The sequence below is a fragment of the Palaemon carinicauda genome, chromosome 13, assembly GCF_036898095.1.
Source record: "Palaemon carinicauda isolate YSFRI2023 chromosome 13, ASM3689809v2, whole genome shotgun sequence".
Taxonomy (NCBI): Eukaryota; Metazoa; Arthropoda; class Malacostraca; order Decapoda; family Palaemonidae; genus Palaemon; species Palaemon carinicauda.
Genome location: NC_090737.1, coordinates 7,430,219 through 7,446,239, shown reverse-complemented (window position 1 = coordinate 7,446,239; position 16,021 = coordinate 7,430,219). Strand labels below are relative to the sequence as shown.

Genomic DNA, 16,021 nt, shown 5'->3' with positions numbered 1-16,021 from the left:
CAAGGCAACTTGAATGTCATAGCAGATTGTCTCAGTCGGAAAGGGCAAGTAATTCCAACAGAATGGACCCTCCACAAGGATGTGTGCAAGAGACTTTGGGCCACTTGGGGCCAACCAACCATAGATCTCTTTGCAACCTCGCTGACCAAGAGGCTTCCAATCTATTGCTCCCCAGTCCCGGACCCAGCAGCAATACATATAGATGCCTTCCTCCTAGATTGGTCACATCTGGATCTCTACGCATTCCCACCGTTCAAGATTGTCAATAAGGTACTGCAGAAGTTCGCCTCTCACGAAGGGACAAGGTTGACGTTAGTTGCTCCCCTCTGGCCCGCGAGAGAATGGTTCACCGAGGTACTTCGATGGCTAGTAGACGTTCCCAGAAGTCTTCCTCTAAGGGTGGACCTTCTACGTCAGCCTCACGTAAAGAAGGTACACCAAAGCCTCCACGCTCTTCGTCTGACTGCCTTCAGACTATCGAAAGACTCTCGAGAGCTAGAGGCTTTTCGAAGGAGGCAGCCAGTGCGATTGCACCAGTCTTCCGAGACTGGTGCAAGTCAGTTTCTGTATCCTCGACCAGTACCTCTGTAGCTCAAATAGCTGATTTTCTCTTATACCTGAGAAAAGGACGATCCCTTTCAGCTCCCACTATCAAGGGTTACAGAAGCATGTTGGCATCAGTCTTCCGGCATAGAGGCTTAGATATTTCCAACAGTAAAGATCTTCAAGACCTCCTTAAGTCTTTTGAGACCACCAAGGAGCGTCGTTTGGCTACCCCTGGATGGAATTTAGACGTGGTGCTAAGATTCCTCATGTCAGACAGGTTTGAGCCGTTACAATCAGCCTCCCTGAAAGATCTCACTCTAAAGACTCTTTTCCTGGTATGCTTAGCCTCGGCTAAAAGAGTCAGTGAGATTCATGCCTTCAGCAAAAACATCGGATTTTCGTCAGAAAAAGCCACCTGTTCGCTGCAACTTGGTTTTCTAGCCAAAAATGAGCTGCCTTCTCGGCCTTGGCCTAAATCTTTCGATATTCCCAGCTTATCGGAGATCGTAGGCAATGAACTAGAAAGAGTCTTATGCCCTGTTAGAGCTCTTTAAGTTCTATTTAAAGCGTACCAAACCTTTACGAGGCCAATCTGAAGCTTTATGGTGTTCAGTTAAGAAACCATCTTTGCCTATGTCAAAGAATGCTTTATCATACTTTATCAGATTGTTAATACGAGAAGCTCATTCACATCTGAGTGAGGAAGACCAAGCTTTGCTTAAGGTGAAGACGCACGAAGTTAGAGCTGTAGCCACTTCCGTGGCCTTTAAGCAAAATAGATCTCTGCGAAGTATAATGGACGCAACCTATTGGAAAAGCAAGTCAGTGTTCGCGTCTTTTTATCTAAAGGATGTCCAGTCTCTTTACGAGAACTGCTACACACTGGGACCATTCGTAGCAGCGAGTGCAGTAGTGGGTGAGGGCTCAACCACTACAATTCCCTAATTCCATATCCTTTTAATCTGTCTCTTGAAATGTTTTTAATGTTGTTTTTATGGGTTGTCCGGAAGGCTAAGAAGCCTTTCGCATCCTGATTGATTTGGCGGGTGGTCAAAGTCATTTCTTGAGAGTGCCCAGATTAGGGGTTTGATGAGGTCCTGTTGTATGGGTTGCAGCCCTTGATACTTCAGCTCCTAGGGGTCTATCAGCATCCTAAGAGGATCGCGAGGCTCCGTAAGGAAGATGTACTTATAAGGCAGAGTAATCGTACAAGTCGACTTCCTTACCAGGTACCTATTTATTTTGTTTTTGTTATTTTGATAACTTCTAAAATGAAATAAAAACTGATTGGCTCATAAAATGTAAACATATTTTACTGGTCTCTACCCACCATCCTGGGTGTGAATCAGCTATATATTCACCGGCTAAGTTAAATATTTAAAGATGATATTTTAATTATAAAATAAATTTTTGAATATACTTACCCGGTGAATATATAAATTAAATGACCCTCCCCTCCTCCCCAATAGAGACGCAGTGGGACGAGGAGAAAATTGAGTCTTTGTTTACATGGAGCTTGGTATCTGGCCGACAGCTGGCGCTGATGGGCACACCCGCAACCTGTATAGCGATCGCTGGCGAGTTTTTTTGTACAGTTTTTTGTCTGTCGAGCAACAGAGTTGCAGCTATATATTCACCGGGTAAGTATATTCAAAAATTTATTTTATAATTAAAATATCATTTTACAGAGGAATAACCCTATCCCTACTATTTTTTGTGTGTATACAGCAATGCATCTATTCCTCACTTTTCCTTTCCATTATATCTAAAATGGGTGAAATATAGATGTGTGCAAATTCTTACTCTTTTACTGTTGATTAGTGAATATTTGTATGAAAGTTTATTGGTTAAGCCAGTCTATGTTAATGGGTTTCATAGCCTAGGGTTTCATCGCTAAGTTAGACAGATAGAATAGGAAAATTATTTAAAATCTAAACTGCAATAATCAGCTATGATCATTTATAAAGGAATAGAAGTTAGGCGTAGGAGACAGACATGCATTAACCCTCTCATGATCCCGACCAAGAAAAAATCACTTGTCACCTATGGTTACATGAATGGCATCATCAGACTCTCAGAGGGTTAATACACGTTTGGTTGATGTCTGTCGGAGGAGTAGAGTTGATGTCTGTCCGAGGAGTAGAGTTGATGAGTGTCTGAGGAGTAGAGTTGATGTCTGTCCGAAGAGTAGAGTTGATGTCTGTCTGAGGAGTAGAGTTGATGTCTGTCCGAGGAGTAGAGTTGCCTATGCAATCTTGGTCCTTGTAAGTGAATAGGAGGGAAATCTGCAGAATGCGATTTTTTCTGTGAATAATACCAAATTAATGTTTTTGGAATTTAATCAGGACCTTGAATTCCGGTAAATGGAAACTAAAACCGTCATGGATGATACAAGTTTTAAATAAGGTGGAACTTGAGTTACAGGTAATTTTTTTTTTATGGTGAAATAAGCCTCATAACTCAGTTTAAATGTTTCAAAACATTGTTGCCATTCTAATTCATATGATAACTATTTTGGGTAATTTTCATTCTATATTTACTGTTAGTATAGACAAGTAGCTAGCAATATAGTACACACGTGTCATGTTTGAGATAAAAGTTTAAGAGGACAGTAGTTGCTTTATTATAGAAAAGGCTGTATTTTACTGAACATGTTATCTTTTACCGTAGTATTTTCTTAATGGTGTAAATAAAGCTGAACGCTATCTTTTGAAATATAATACATTGTATTTTTTATTACATATTCAAATTTTATATGAACACTGTATACTGTACAGTACTCTGTATTTGGTGTTGTCATCAAGTGGGGCAAAGAGTGCTAAACTGAGGCAAATAAATTTCTTTGCACTAGACATTTCGACAGGATTTTAAGATAGTTTGTCTTTTGAGCTTTACACCTTTTTAGAAGATTCAGTAAGATCACTTGCTTTTTTGTTGGAATGTCTCAGGACAAACTTCAGATGGCTAGATCCAGTCTATAGCCCTCTTTTCCATTTCCCATCTTTCTTCATATACTAAAGAAAGAGATAGTATGCTGCTTTGCATATTGAATGCTGTTCCTATTCATATTTACAGTACTTTTTAAAGACCAGACTCTAGGGTTCGTACTTCCAAACTGTTCCTATTCACAAGACATTCCAGGAATCAAGCAGACAGAAAAACAATCTCTTGCTGGCTCTTATAAGTTATTGGAATAGTTCACAGTTACAGCTGTGTAATGGATAGTGAGATGACTATGAATAGGTTTTCTTCCATAGAATTTATGCTTAATGTCTATTTTTAAAATGCTCTTCATGTCAAGTGTCCTTTTTATGGGAAGCACTGATGGGTTTCAAAGTCTCTACAGTATTTGTTTTTTTTTACACGGGAAAGTAACTTCAAAATACTGAAAAACATGTTTTTTGGACCAGTGGTAGCTGTGAAATGTTTAGTAAGTGAATAAGTTATTACTTGAGACTGTCTTGGTCATGTAAATTCTTATCTAATGTACTGAGGTAGCTATGAAATATTTAGTACCTGGATTAGTTTAGGATAGGAGGTTGTTCTCTTAACCCTTCATCTAATTTATCTGTTATCTGCAAGGACTTGCAGTTTTGTCTCATATAAATGGTTTGTGTTTAAACTTTTCATGATATATAAGCAATAATATACAAATACCGATCCTTTTTTTTTTTTTTTTTTTTTTAGTATTTTAGTAAGGATTCTCCCTTACGTTAATGACTAGCTGTTCCTTAATTTTTTTTTGTTAATCCTCGATCACAGAAGCCCGCTATGGAACTTCTTTCGGCTAGCTTTGATCCTTCCTACCTAAACTGATCCAAGCTATATGTATATAAGTGATTGTTTATGATGAAATTAATATAATTTTATACCAATCACTTTAGTAAAATGTCCATTTTTCCATATTCCTTGGCTAACAGTCCAAAGTTTGTAAACTGCTTGATGCCCGGGGATCCATGTGGTGCTTTTAAGGGGTTACTTCCACATGATTTCTGTGAATCTTCTCTGATGTTTGTATTCCTTCTTTTTTCAAAGCTTGGTAGTATTGATGTTACTCCCCCAAACTAAAAATTCCCAGTTTTCTTCATTTCAGTAGGCTTAGGCCTCTTGCCAATTATTGAGACAATTTAGTGACTAATGGTAATAGCAAGGGTAAGCCACACATGCTTTTATCTCTGTTTTTTGTCGAGTTTATATTAATAAATCAAGACTTGTGTTACTGCCCTTCAGACGTTAATAGCGATTATAAGGTATGTCTTCTGGATTTGTTAGTAATTATTTTGTTTATTTTTCAAGGAAGTTATTTTTTGGCAGTCATAATCCTCATTCTGTGTCTCGTGGCAGGGACAGTATTGTTATTTAAATCATTGTTGTGAGGAATGTGAAGTCCTTGCTATTCCTCTGAGGAGAAAGAATATTTAAATTGTTGCTAACAAACTAAAAATTCCAAACATAAAAGATAGCTAACTTTTAGTTCTGGGGGAGAATCAGGAGAAGATTAGGATTATTGAATACAACGGGGAGGATGAAGGTAGTGCCGCACCAACCTTTAACAAGCTTCTTGAGTTTTATAGTTATGAGCTTCATAAGCTCTTGTCATCTTTGGCTTCTTTTTCAATCTAAGAAGTCCAGAGCCTACAGACAAAGATTGTAGCCTAACCTGCCCAGTTTTGAACCTGTGACTCCCAACTTTGCCGTGTGGGTCCAATGGAGCCTCTCACTAAAATTTTTCCAGTGCTCTTAATGCTAAATCCTAATAAAGTTTGTTGAAGTCTATTTGATCGTTCGTTCGTTTTATTGGCAGTAAAAGAAAAAAAAAGGATTTCACTTTTAGGTGATGTGCATAGGAAAAGCGTGATACATTTAAAATGCCACTAGGACACCACTGGTTATCTAGATTTGATCCTTTATAAACATGGTCTGTTATAGCTAGGTTCCACTATGTTTCTGATGGGCCTTCTGAGGCTGTAGTAGGCTTTGTGTTTTTTATGATTGAACATAAGGAACAAATGTATTTCTCTATAGTAAGGACAATTGTCTGATTCACAGAAAAGTTCCTTGATTCCTTCCTGTATTTTTTATCCACACACCCTAACAGTACCAGCCAAACTTGGCTGAATCCATCGTCAGGCTGGGAAGAGCGGAGAGAGGAAAGGTCCCCCTTTGTTTATTTGTTTGATGTCTGCTAACTCCCAAAATTGGGGGAAGTGCCTTGGTAAATAGGTGGAATAGTATTAGATATTGATGGACTGAAAAGGTGTCAGCACTAGTGGATATCTACAAACGGAAGGATGATGCTGGTGGTTCCATTTCGGTTTGCAGATCTATGTTCTGTTATCCGACCGTCTGAGGTTGTTATGGCCTGATTGGTAACGTGTCTGTCTGGTGTTTGCCAGATGGGGGTTCAAGTCCCGCTCAGACTTGTTAGTGCCATTAGTGTCTGCACCCTTACCATCCTTGTGAGCTAAGGTTGAGGGGTTTGGGGGAGCCTATAGGTCTTATCTGCCGAGTCATCAGCAGCCACTGTCTGGCCCTCCTTGGTCCTAGCTTGGGTGGAGAGGAGGCTGGGGTGCTGATCATATAATATATGGTGAGTCTCTAGGGCATTGTCCTGATTGCTAGGGCAGTGTCACAGTCCCTTGCTTCTGCCATTCATGAGCAACCTTTAAAGGCAACCTTCTCCAGCAACTGCTTTAGAGGGAAGTGCATCCAAATCATGCTGCATCAAACTGGATGGAAACTTTACTATAATCTCAAGTAATTTGCTTTGAGTCTCTAGGTTTTCTATTCAAGTTTTAAAAGACAGGCTACGGATAAGCTTTATTAAAGAAAAATGTAATATATATATTGATTGGTGCAAGTCAAGAAATGTCGGTGACTAAAACTAGTTTCGGATAATAATAAATTCATCCTTTTTTTTCTTCGATGAAATGTCTGACCATTTAAGCTGTTAAGGGTTATAGACCCATGCTTATAGGATTAGATTTATCCATTTCAGATATTAATGCAGATGTATTTAGGCTATTTTTTGTATTAAAACCTCCAAGTCAGAGGAATTTTTTATGGTCTATGGACTAGAGCTAAGAATGTCAAGACAAAATGTTTACCTGATTCATTTAAATTGCACTTTGGAAAAAGGAAGTTAAAGATACGGCAAAGAATAGTTATGTTTGTTTAGTGAGGGCTGTTAAGTATTATTTGGCCAAGATAGTAGACATAAGGGGTAATATTCATGATTTACAATGTGGGGATATGATTTCAATTCATCTTTTATCCAAAAATATTATGTCCTTTCTGGCTGAAATCAAGTTGTATCAAACTAGTTTTAAGATAGATTATCACTGGAGTACTTGAGTAAAGGGTTAGTCTATTTTAAATTTCATATATTTTCTTCAATGACCCACTTCCATCAGATTGTAGAAGATTTTAGTGCCGATACATAGAAATTAACAATTTTTATTATTAAATTTGTTTCCATACTCACATGATGTTCTTACACATGCCACCCTCATCCCCACTGACTAGTAATGGCAAGTGGATAGGATATTAGTTTCAGCTTCGAGACTGAAAGACAGAAGCATGTGTAGCCTACCCATGTTGAGAATATTTCCATAAGTCAATAGATTGTCTCAATACTTAGCTAGAGGCCTATTGAAAGAAAGAAAAATATATATATTTTTTTTTTGGTATTGTCAATATAAACAAAACTTCAAGAAGTAATTGGAATATCAGGTCATTATAGAAATATTATTAAGATTTAGTTTTGTCTCTTAGGACGTATTTTAAATACTGCAGTATGTGGAGCAATTGAGGACCAATGAAGGGACTATTATGCGAGTGATTGGTTGGTATGAAAAAATGTTTTTGTCTCATGTTTTTTTAAGTATTATTGAAAATTGAAACAAAATTCTTATCCAAAGATGGTATCAGCCATTTTATGGTAAAGATAGAAAATTTGTTTTGTGGCTAGCAGCGTTACAGCAAAAGCTAGACCCTAATTTTGATAGATGGACTAGATATGCCGATAATTTCAGGACCAAAAAACCATAAATTTTTCAAACATTCTATCTTAGAAGAGAATGCCCAGATACAAGAAGAAAGTTATAAAAAAGGAAATTATATAAAAAAAATACTTGTATATACTGTACATAATTAGGAATATGTAAATAAAACTGAGTCGTAAACTGTCATACTTTGTGTAGTATGTCATTGTAATCCATTGCTTTTATTTCATTCATTATTCTCACTATAAAGAAACTTTCAGATTCTCCCCTCATTTATGTCATTAACTTCTCTCATGTTCTCATGAATATTGTACAGTAATCATTATCCTTCACTTTGCTGTTGCATAATACCAAATTACTTCAAAGTTGTCATCTCTCCTTATAACAAATTGTTCCATCGTACCTCTTTCAGTCCCTTCTCACCACTGAAAATGGAAGGAAAAGGAATCGTGTATTGTTTTTTTTTTAAAAGTTGATGTCTGTATTATTAGGGAAAGATGGTCAAATGCATTTTTAAAAGTATTAACCCTTTTACCCCCAATGCTATTTGGAACTTTCCAACCCTTAACCCCCAAAGTGTTTTTCTTTATCAAGCACGTTTTGCAATATTTTTATTTTTAGATTGCGCTGACAGCCTTAATTTTCGTCATAGAGAGGTCAGGTTGATCACATTATTTTGGGAAATGCCTGAAGTTTCTCATAAAGTTATCAAAAATATGCAAAAAATGCAAATAGCAGTTTTTTTGCAAGGACGTACCAGTACGTCCATGGGGGTAAAGGGATGAGTTTTGTGAAATGTACCAGTATGTCCAAAGGGGGTAGAAGGGTTAATAATGTAAGTAACCTTTAATTGTTGTATTGTGTTAGATGAAGTTCCCCAAAACACATTTTCCCCTTGTCACTTTTCAAAGAAAAAATGCATCTCGCTTCTCTTCCATTTACGTTTTGTTCTTAAAATACATCAGCCATTTCATCTAGGTCTAATATGCTCGACATGTAAAATAAAAAAGATTATACAGAACTTGCAATAAATTTGGAAATTGTCAAAATGTATTTCAACTAGGAATTCACTATTGAAAAACGAGTTGAAAACTGTCCCACTACATATAGCTCATCCTGAGGTAAAGTGGAATATCTTTTGAACTATACATACCCAGTATCCTTGGCTGTCCTTGGTATAATTTTCCAATTGCATTTAGCTAAGAAAGTTGATGAAAAAGAATGGGTTACTGCCATAAGTTAACCTGTAATAAAGTCAGGAAAAAAAACTTAGGAAAGCCAGTAACTATAAACCTATCTCTCTAAGCAGCTGCTTCTTGAATGTATTGTACAGTACTTGAAAAACGTCCAGTACCATACCAGCCTGGTGCATGATGTCTAGAATTGTAAATCCCATCAAAGTTTGGATCTCAAACAACATATAAGTATGAGATTCTTTTTGGCATAGCAAAATTCCATAGCTGGCTGTAAGGTAGTTTGCCAGTCGTTCTTGCCTCTGACATCATCTAGACTTTACTATTTTCCAAAAAGAGTGTTACATGGAAGTAATTTTATATCATCTTCAAAATGGTCTTACTTGCATAACCCATGAATAAAAAGTCAGGAAATACCATTAATGGTGAATTACAACTTGAAAGAATTTTAGAGTACAGTATATCGTCCACAGTTGTATTTTATATCAGTTTTAGATACCCATTAGATTTATTTTTTAATCATCATTTGATAGTGTGCAACATTTTATCAAGATTGAAGGCCAGCTTCATATTTGCTATTAAGATGCCTTTCCATCTTGATTTGTTGATAAGGGTTCCTGATAAGTATGTGGCATTTAGGTAAATATTTTGAGATTACTGGAGTAGAAGCGTTCATATCTCTGAAGGGTGTTCAACTTACTACTAGGAAACAAAGTTCCCTAGTAATGCCCCTTCTCTCAGTTACTTCGGGGATGTTATAACTATTCCATACTTTCTATAATCCGAATTGTGCTTAATCATTTAAGTTTCAAGAATTTTATGGTGTTTTACTTTAATAGCTTGAATTTAGTATCATTTGCTAACATGATATTATTTTGCATACTCGCTATAGAAAAGTCAGATATGATGTTAAAAGCCAATATACATTATCCCTATTCTCATTATGTTTTATGGGGTTCTGGATACCATTTATATGCAACTACAAAGTACTACTATTTTCTTTGCGATGCATTAGTTTAAAGTTATGCATACCCGTAATTGGATAATTCCAGCCTGCCAAGCTTCGATTTAAAGTTTTGCCTCAAGTTAAAGGTAACAGTATTGTTCTTTTTTATATGTTCTAATTATTTGAAGGTAATTTCCAAGCTGAATGTTAAGACACATTTTGCCTCAAGAATGGAAAGTGATACTCGACAAATTTCAAGGATGCTCTTTGTCCCTCCGCCAAGTACCGTAACTGAAAAGCAAGCCCTTTGTATTTGAGAAGGAAACTTAAGATTTGTGTATTCCTAGTAATATTTGTTCCCTTTTGATTGCTGTAAGTTTACTCCTTGTAGCATTCTTGTACCATCTATTGTAAGTCATAGATATTTTATATACATAACTTGTAAGTGTGTGGATGTATGTACGTGTGTGTGTGTGTAACCAAATTGTTCCTGTTTGCATAATCCACCCTTTGCTCCTGGAGAAACCAATGAGATGTAACCAGCGCAATTACCTTTCTCGCTAAGTATGTGATCAGCCGTCACACACAATTGCTTTTGTTTACATAGACGTGGTTGTTTATGAATTTAATAACCATTTTTATACAGTATATGTATTTTGAATGATTATCATATTGGCTAGTTATCACAACCTAACTATTATTCCTTTGATAATGCTTTTCAATTCATCTTGGTTATAAGAAATAAAGTGTTCCCATTTTAGTTAACTGATGTACTGTAGTTTTTATATATGACAGGCTAAGATAGTGTTAAAAATTGGCAACTTTTGTATTCTTTGTCATATTTCCTGTTTATTTATGATTGCAAAGATGATGATATTGATTTTTGGGAAGGAAAGGTGGCATTATTGAACATGAATAAGTTGGTTTTTAAAAGAGAATTAAATATTTTAATTTCCGAAGCAAACTTACTTTCTTTAGTTCTCCAATATATAAGCTAGGTATTTAAAGAATTATTAGTTACTTATTTTTAAAGGTAAAGAGACTAAATATAGTAATTATTTCTATCTATGTTCAGTGGACTTTTGAGATGTTTCAACGACCAGCTCATTACTCTATTGTAGATGAAGTTTTGTGGAATAATAATTAAAATGTTAAAGAGAACCTAATTCTTTGGATGCTGCCACTATTTTTTTTTAGTTTTTACTGATATTGTGCATCTGAAATTAATTTTATGGGTGTCAGTTTTACCGATATATTCTGTGACTATTTTTTTTTTTTACATTGAGTGCTCATGCTCCGTTTTTATTCTGAATGAACCTTATTGGTTTGTTGTTATTTTAAGTTTCCATCCAACAGCCATTTTGTATACTATGGCAGTGCATTTTGTTTTGTAAGAGAATTTTGATAACTTATTGAATATAATTTTAAATTTTTATCCCAGCTTTAAAGAAAGGAAAAGACCTATTTTAAGTTATTGTAAGACAGTTTAGTTAAAGGGGAAAACACTTTTATTGCATTTTGTAAGATTCAGAAAAGTTATAATGTGATTTACATCGGTAAGAAGTTATTTACATGTACTGGTAATAACATCCTGATATATTTGTGAGACAAAGGTTGTAAGCTTATAATCTTTTTGGTGTTTGATAAGCTCTGTATAGTTAGTTGTAGGTATGGTCAGTTAAGGGATCTGTATACTTTAATATATAAATGTTTAATACATTAGGTTTCTAATTTATACTCTGCTGAAGTTGTAACAGAATTTTTTTTTTCACATTTATCAACTAGCTCATATTTGTATAATACTGTACTGGATAAGGTGGATTATTTCCTTACTTCCTTTCCTCACTGGGCTATTTTTCCCTGTTGGAGCCCCTGGGCTTATAGCATCTTGCTTTTCCAATTAGGGTTGTAGCTTGGATAGTAATAATAATAATAATAATTAGTTTGTTCAGCTTAGCCAATGACCCCCCCTATGGGAGCTGAGATTTTTAGGTTGGGCGACGTTATTTTTTTTATATAAACACTCAAATCATGCAGAATGGTAATGCATATAAAGAAAGGGTGTTTTCCACCAATTCGGTAATCTTATACTGCTTACATGAACCTTGCTATCAATAGAACTTGGAAGTATACGATAAATTTAGTCTAGGAGAGATTTCGGTTGATAGCCTTTTTCAGTTGTTAGTAGATTTATATCGGTAATGAAAATAAATGTGATGTTTTAATAGGCCCTTCATACAGTACTTGCAAAGCTTTAGTAGGTGTTATACATTTTGAACCAAAGTTGGAATATCTGCGAATGAGCAAGTAAGGAACATTACTTGATTTTAAATTTTGTCTAATTTTTAACGCGGGGAAAAACAGGTTATTTTTAAAAAAAATGAATGTTTTAAATAAATTAAATGGACTGGTGCTTTCATTAAACAGTATTGCATGGCATCCAAAGGGTTATGGTGGCATAAATTCTTACATTCTGTGGAAATCTAAGCTTGCATTGTGAGAGTGTATAAGGTTGTATATGTCTGAAAGACTATCAAAACTTGTGTTCATCTATCTCTGTCCTTCTGAGCTTTCAGAATGATTGTTTTCAGAAGTGACTTTTATCAACTTGATCTCACCTTCGCCTTTTTTTTTGTCTTTTCTTTTCCTTATTGGCTGTGACTTACGGACTAACAGAAAGGCCTGCATATATTGGTATGTAAGAGAAAGTAACACAGTGCATGTTCAGCATGGCATTTAAAGCACTTTCTACTTAAATGATCAGATCACATGTGGTGGGTTCTTGACATTGGTTTTTGTTAGTTATCGCAGAACACCTTTTGCAATTCCTTATATGTGTAACTCCCACTTGTTCTGTCGCAGAGACAATTTGTTCATACCTCCGGATTTGCGTTTTTGTTTCCTATTACCTTTGATTTAAAGTGCAAGTGTTTTAAGTTTTTGGAGCTGGAGTTTAGGACTGTGTGTCTAGATATTTAGGCCGAATTTAGGTTGATAGATTATTTCACAATTACCATCGTGGAATATGAAATAGAAAATATCCTTAGGAATTCCAAATGAATATCTTTTGAGAAGAAAGATATTTCAAGCCTTATGTAGACATCCCAAAGTATAGTGTTGAGATAAAACTCTTCTATTGCGAGTTTAGCCTTTGGATTGATTGGATCTGTTCTCAACAAAGTATAGTACTTCATTAGTTATTTAGTAAATGGTAGATGGACAAGTATTTTGCTTATCAAGCAAATATTAATCTAGAATGCTTTATGCTTATGCAAAGTTTGTACAGTAGTCCGGTGTTAATGTTTTGTACTAGAAAGCGGGTATAACAAACTACATTATATTGTACTAGTATTAGGTTGGAATTTTATCTAGAGTATCAGTTTTAGTCAGTCCGGAGGTTTATTATAGTTAAGAGTATTCTCCCATTTAATCCCTACTGTTTGCAGTACAAAGGACAATTGATCATTGTTTTAGATGTATCCATAAGTAGCTTTAGTGTAGTGGAGTTGTAGCTAGTATCAGACAATTTAGACCAGAAAGGGTGTCAGCTACATAACAGCTGTGTACTTTTTATTGTGAGTTTGGGGAAGAGTAAAAAGACTAGCATGAGTGTATTGAATGAGAAAACCTGTTGAAACCTGGAAATATGCATTTGCAGACTTCAACCACTTCCAGTCCAAACATGAAGTCTGGTCGGTCGTCATTCAGTGGATCAGTTGGTAGACCTGCTTGGGTGGAGAAAGAACTGGCAGGGAGAATCAAGGTGAGAGAATTGTGGATATACTTTTACATACACTGGATGGTGATGTGGTCTAAAGGTGGAATATACTGTACTATAAGGCTTTCTCTTCACTTTGTGAGGGGATGCTGGAAAGGGGCCTTTGGAGTATGCAGTTTGCATGGTAGAAGTTAGATGGTGTATCTGTAGAAATGACTTTGAGATACAAAAGGAACATTCTGCAATATTTTTTTTTTAGGTGACATTGCTAATGCTTATTTATTTTTCAGTCTGCATATTTTTACGATATTGATATACTTTGTGTAATGTATGTTTTTATTTAAATGCATAGCAGGGTAGATATTTTTAAGTGGTACATAAAATGCACTCTATCACAATCAGATTATTTGGTTGAACGTTTGATTAATCCTGATGATGCTTGTTTAAATGGATTTGGTTCTCTTATCACAAACAATTTCTTTGTACGCTAGTCCCTCAATAAACACAAACTGTGTGGGCACCGAGAATATCAAATAAGAGATTTTAGAATTCCAGGAATAAGGAATATTAGATAAAGTTTCTTTTAGCCCAAATAACATGTACCTCCCCTGATGTTCTCATTGCTTCTCTTTCAAAGCTGATTAAATGTCAGAGTCCTCTCTAAAACGAAGTACTGTACAGTAATTCTAATTTTCTCTACTTTTAATAGCCGTGTTCCTATAGTGGAGCATTGAGATTAAATAAGTGATATATGGCCATATTGGCACTGTCAATCAGTTCTCTCATCACCGTTGTTGAACTTATTCTAACCATATTCCAGATTATGATTTTCTGATTTGGGAAGTTATTTAGAAACTCAGTGTTAACTATCACAAATTGATGGGGGATAGCTTTTTCTGGGTTTGTTATACATTTCTGGGATTTATTGCTGGGCAACAATAATTCTCATTCTTTTTGTGTCACATGTCTGAGACAAAAGTTGTGAGGAATGTATTGTTCCCTAGCAGTATCTCTTTTGAAAGAACACATTGAGTTGTAAAATGGAATTGACTTTCAGTTCCGGGAAATCTCCAAAGAAGACTAGGTTTGTTGACGATGAAGTTGCTAAATGCCACTTCAGCTATTACCATGCTTGCTTGGGTTGTTTGTAGTGAACTTCAAAAGGTGTTTTATTTCTGATTTGGCTTTGTACAATTTTAAAGAGGTAATCAGGCTTGGGGCAAAAACAGGGATCCTAGTCCATCCTGCCACATTCCAAATCCTAGATTAGCACTTGAAGTTGTGCCTATTCGTTCTAGTATGCCAATCACTAAGAGTTATGTTGGTACACAGCCCATTATAGAATAAATAACTTCTCCTCTAGCCTGACTCTCTCAAATTACTTCAGGTCCTATTGTAAAACCCTTGTGTTTCTATGATCCGGTCACCTCAATACAGTGTATAAAGCTTTCTTACTTTTACCAGATTTGGGAAAACCTTCACAATAATTTCTAGGTCCTATTTGGGGTAAGAGAGGTATATTGAATTCATGTTTGCCAATCCTCCGTATACAAAGGAATCCCTTTTCAAGTCTAGATAATTTGGCCAGAGCCCTTCTTTTGAAAATAGCGATTGCAAAACTTTCAAAGAAAAAAGTTCCATAGGAAGTCTTAGATCCCTCCCCAGGACTTTACAACATGTATAGTCTATTTCTTTTAATGAGGCGCATTTGCACCGACTTGCAGCGGTGCCCTTTTAGCTTGGAAAAGTTTCCTGATCGCTGATTGGTTAGAATTATCTTGTCCAACCAATCAACGATCAGGAAACTTTTCCGAGCTAAAAGGGCACCGCTGCGATTCAGTGCAAATCGGCCTCGCTAAAAAAAAATTGACTGTAGTTACTAGTGTCCAAGGTGTCTGTTGGTTGGAGACCTGTTTTAGATGTCTCGATTCTGTACAGATATAAAAGTTCTAGCCAAGTTTTTCATGGATTGACATTAACATTTAATCAGTTGCAGAAGAAAAGCAATATGAACATTAGGAGAGTATAGAATACTGAAATTTGATTAACCTTATATTTTTGTTTATGTTTGGTGACCCCCTTGCATGGAATTTGATGAATATGACCTAAAAGAACAACAATAATGCCATTCAAATCTGCCTAGTTTGAGAGTGTTTGTAAATTCCATTACCTCAAGTTAGGAAGATAACATAGATAAAAATAAATTGAACAGATAGTGGTGACACAAGTCTAATAGCGTAGATGGCACAAAAGCTAGAAAGTGGTGTTGAATATGATCCTTTCGTTTCATATAGCATGAAAAATACCGTATCACATCAAAGAAACGTTACAACTCTTGTGGTAACAAAGAGCTGAATGAACAAGCAAAGGAAAAATATTTCCTATCAATACCTATTTTACAAGAGACTCCAATATTAATCACGCCTGACATCTTTACAGTTTAGTAATAAAATCAATTCTTGTTGTATGACCCAGTCCACTTGAAACCAACAAACCTTTGGAGTATTTTTTATCCCGAGATTCATAACCTAATGTGTGGCCTATGTCATTTAATTCTTTTGGTGCATGGATATTTTACATTTTTCATCATTTTTATTCTTTTCCTTCACTAGAA

General features: G+C 35.7%; 1 protein-coding gene across 1 annotated transcript in view; it reads left to right on the top strand.

Moving 5' to 3' along the window:
• PKD (serine/threonine-protein kinase D3) overlaps positions 1 to 16,021 on the top strand; it is a 92,653-nt gene that overhangs the window by 36,062 nt on the left and 40,570 nt on the right. The window contains 1 exon segment of the mRNA XM_068385374.1: positions 13,348 to 13,452. Within this exon segment, the coding sequence (XP_068241475.1) occupies positions 13,348 to 13,452 (105 nt within the window).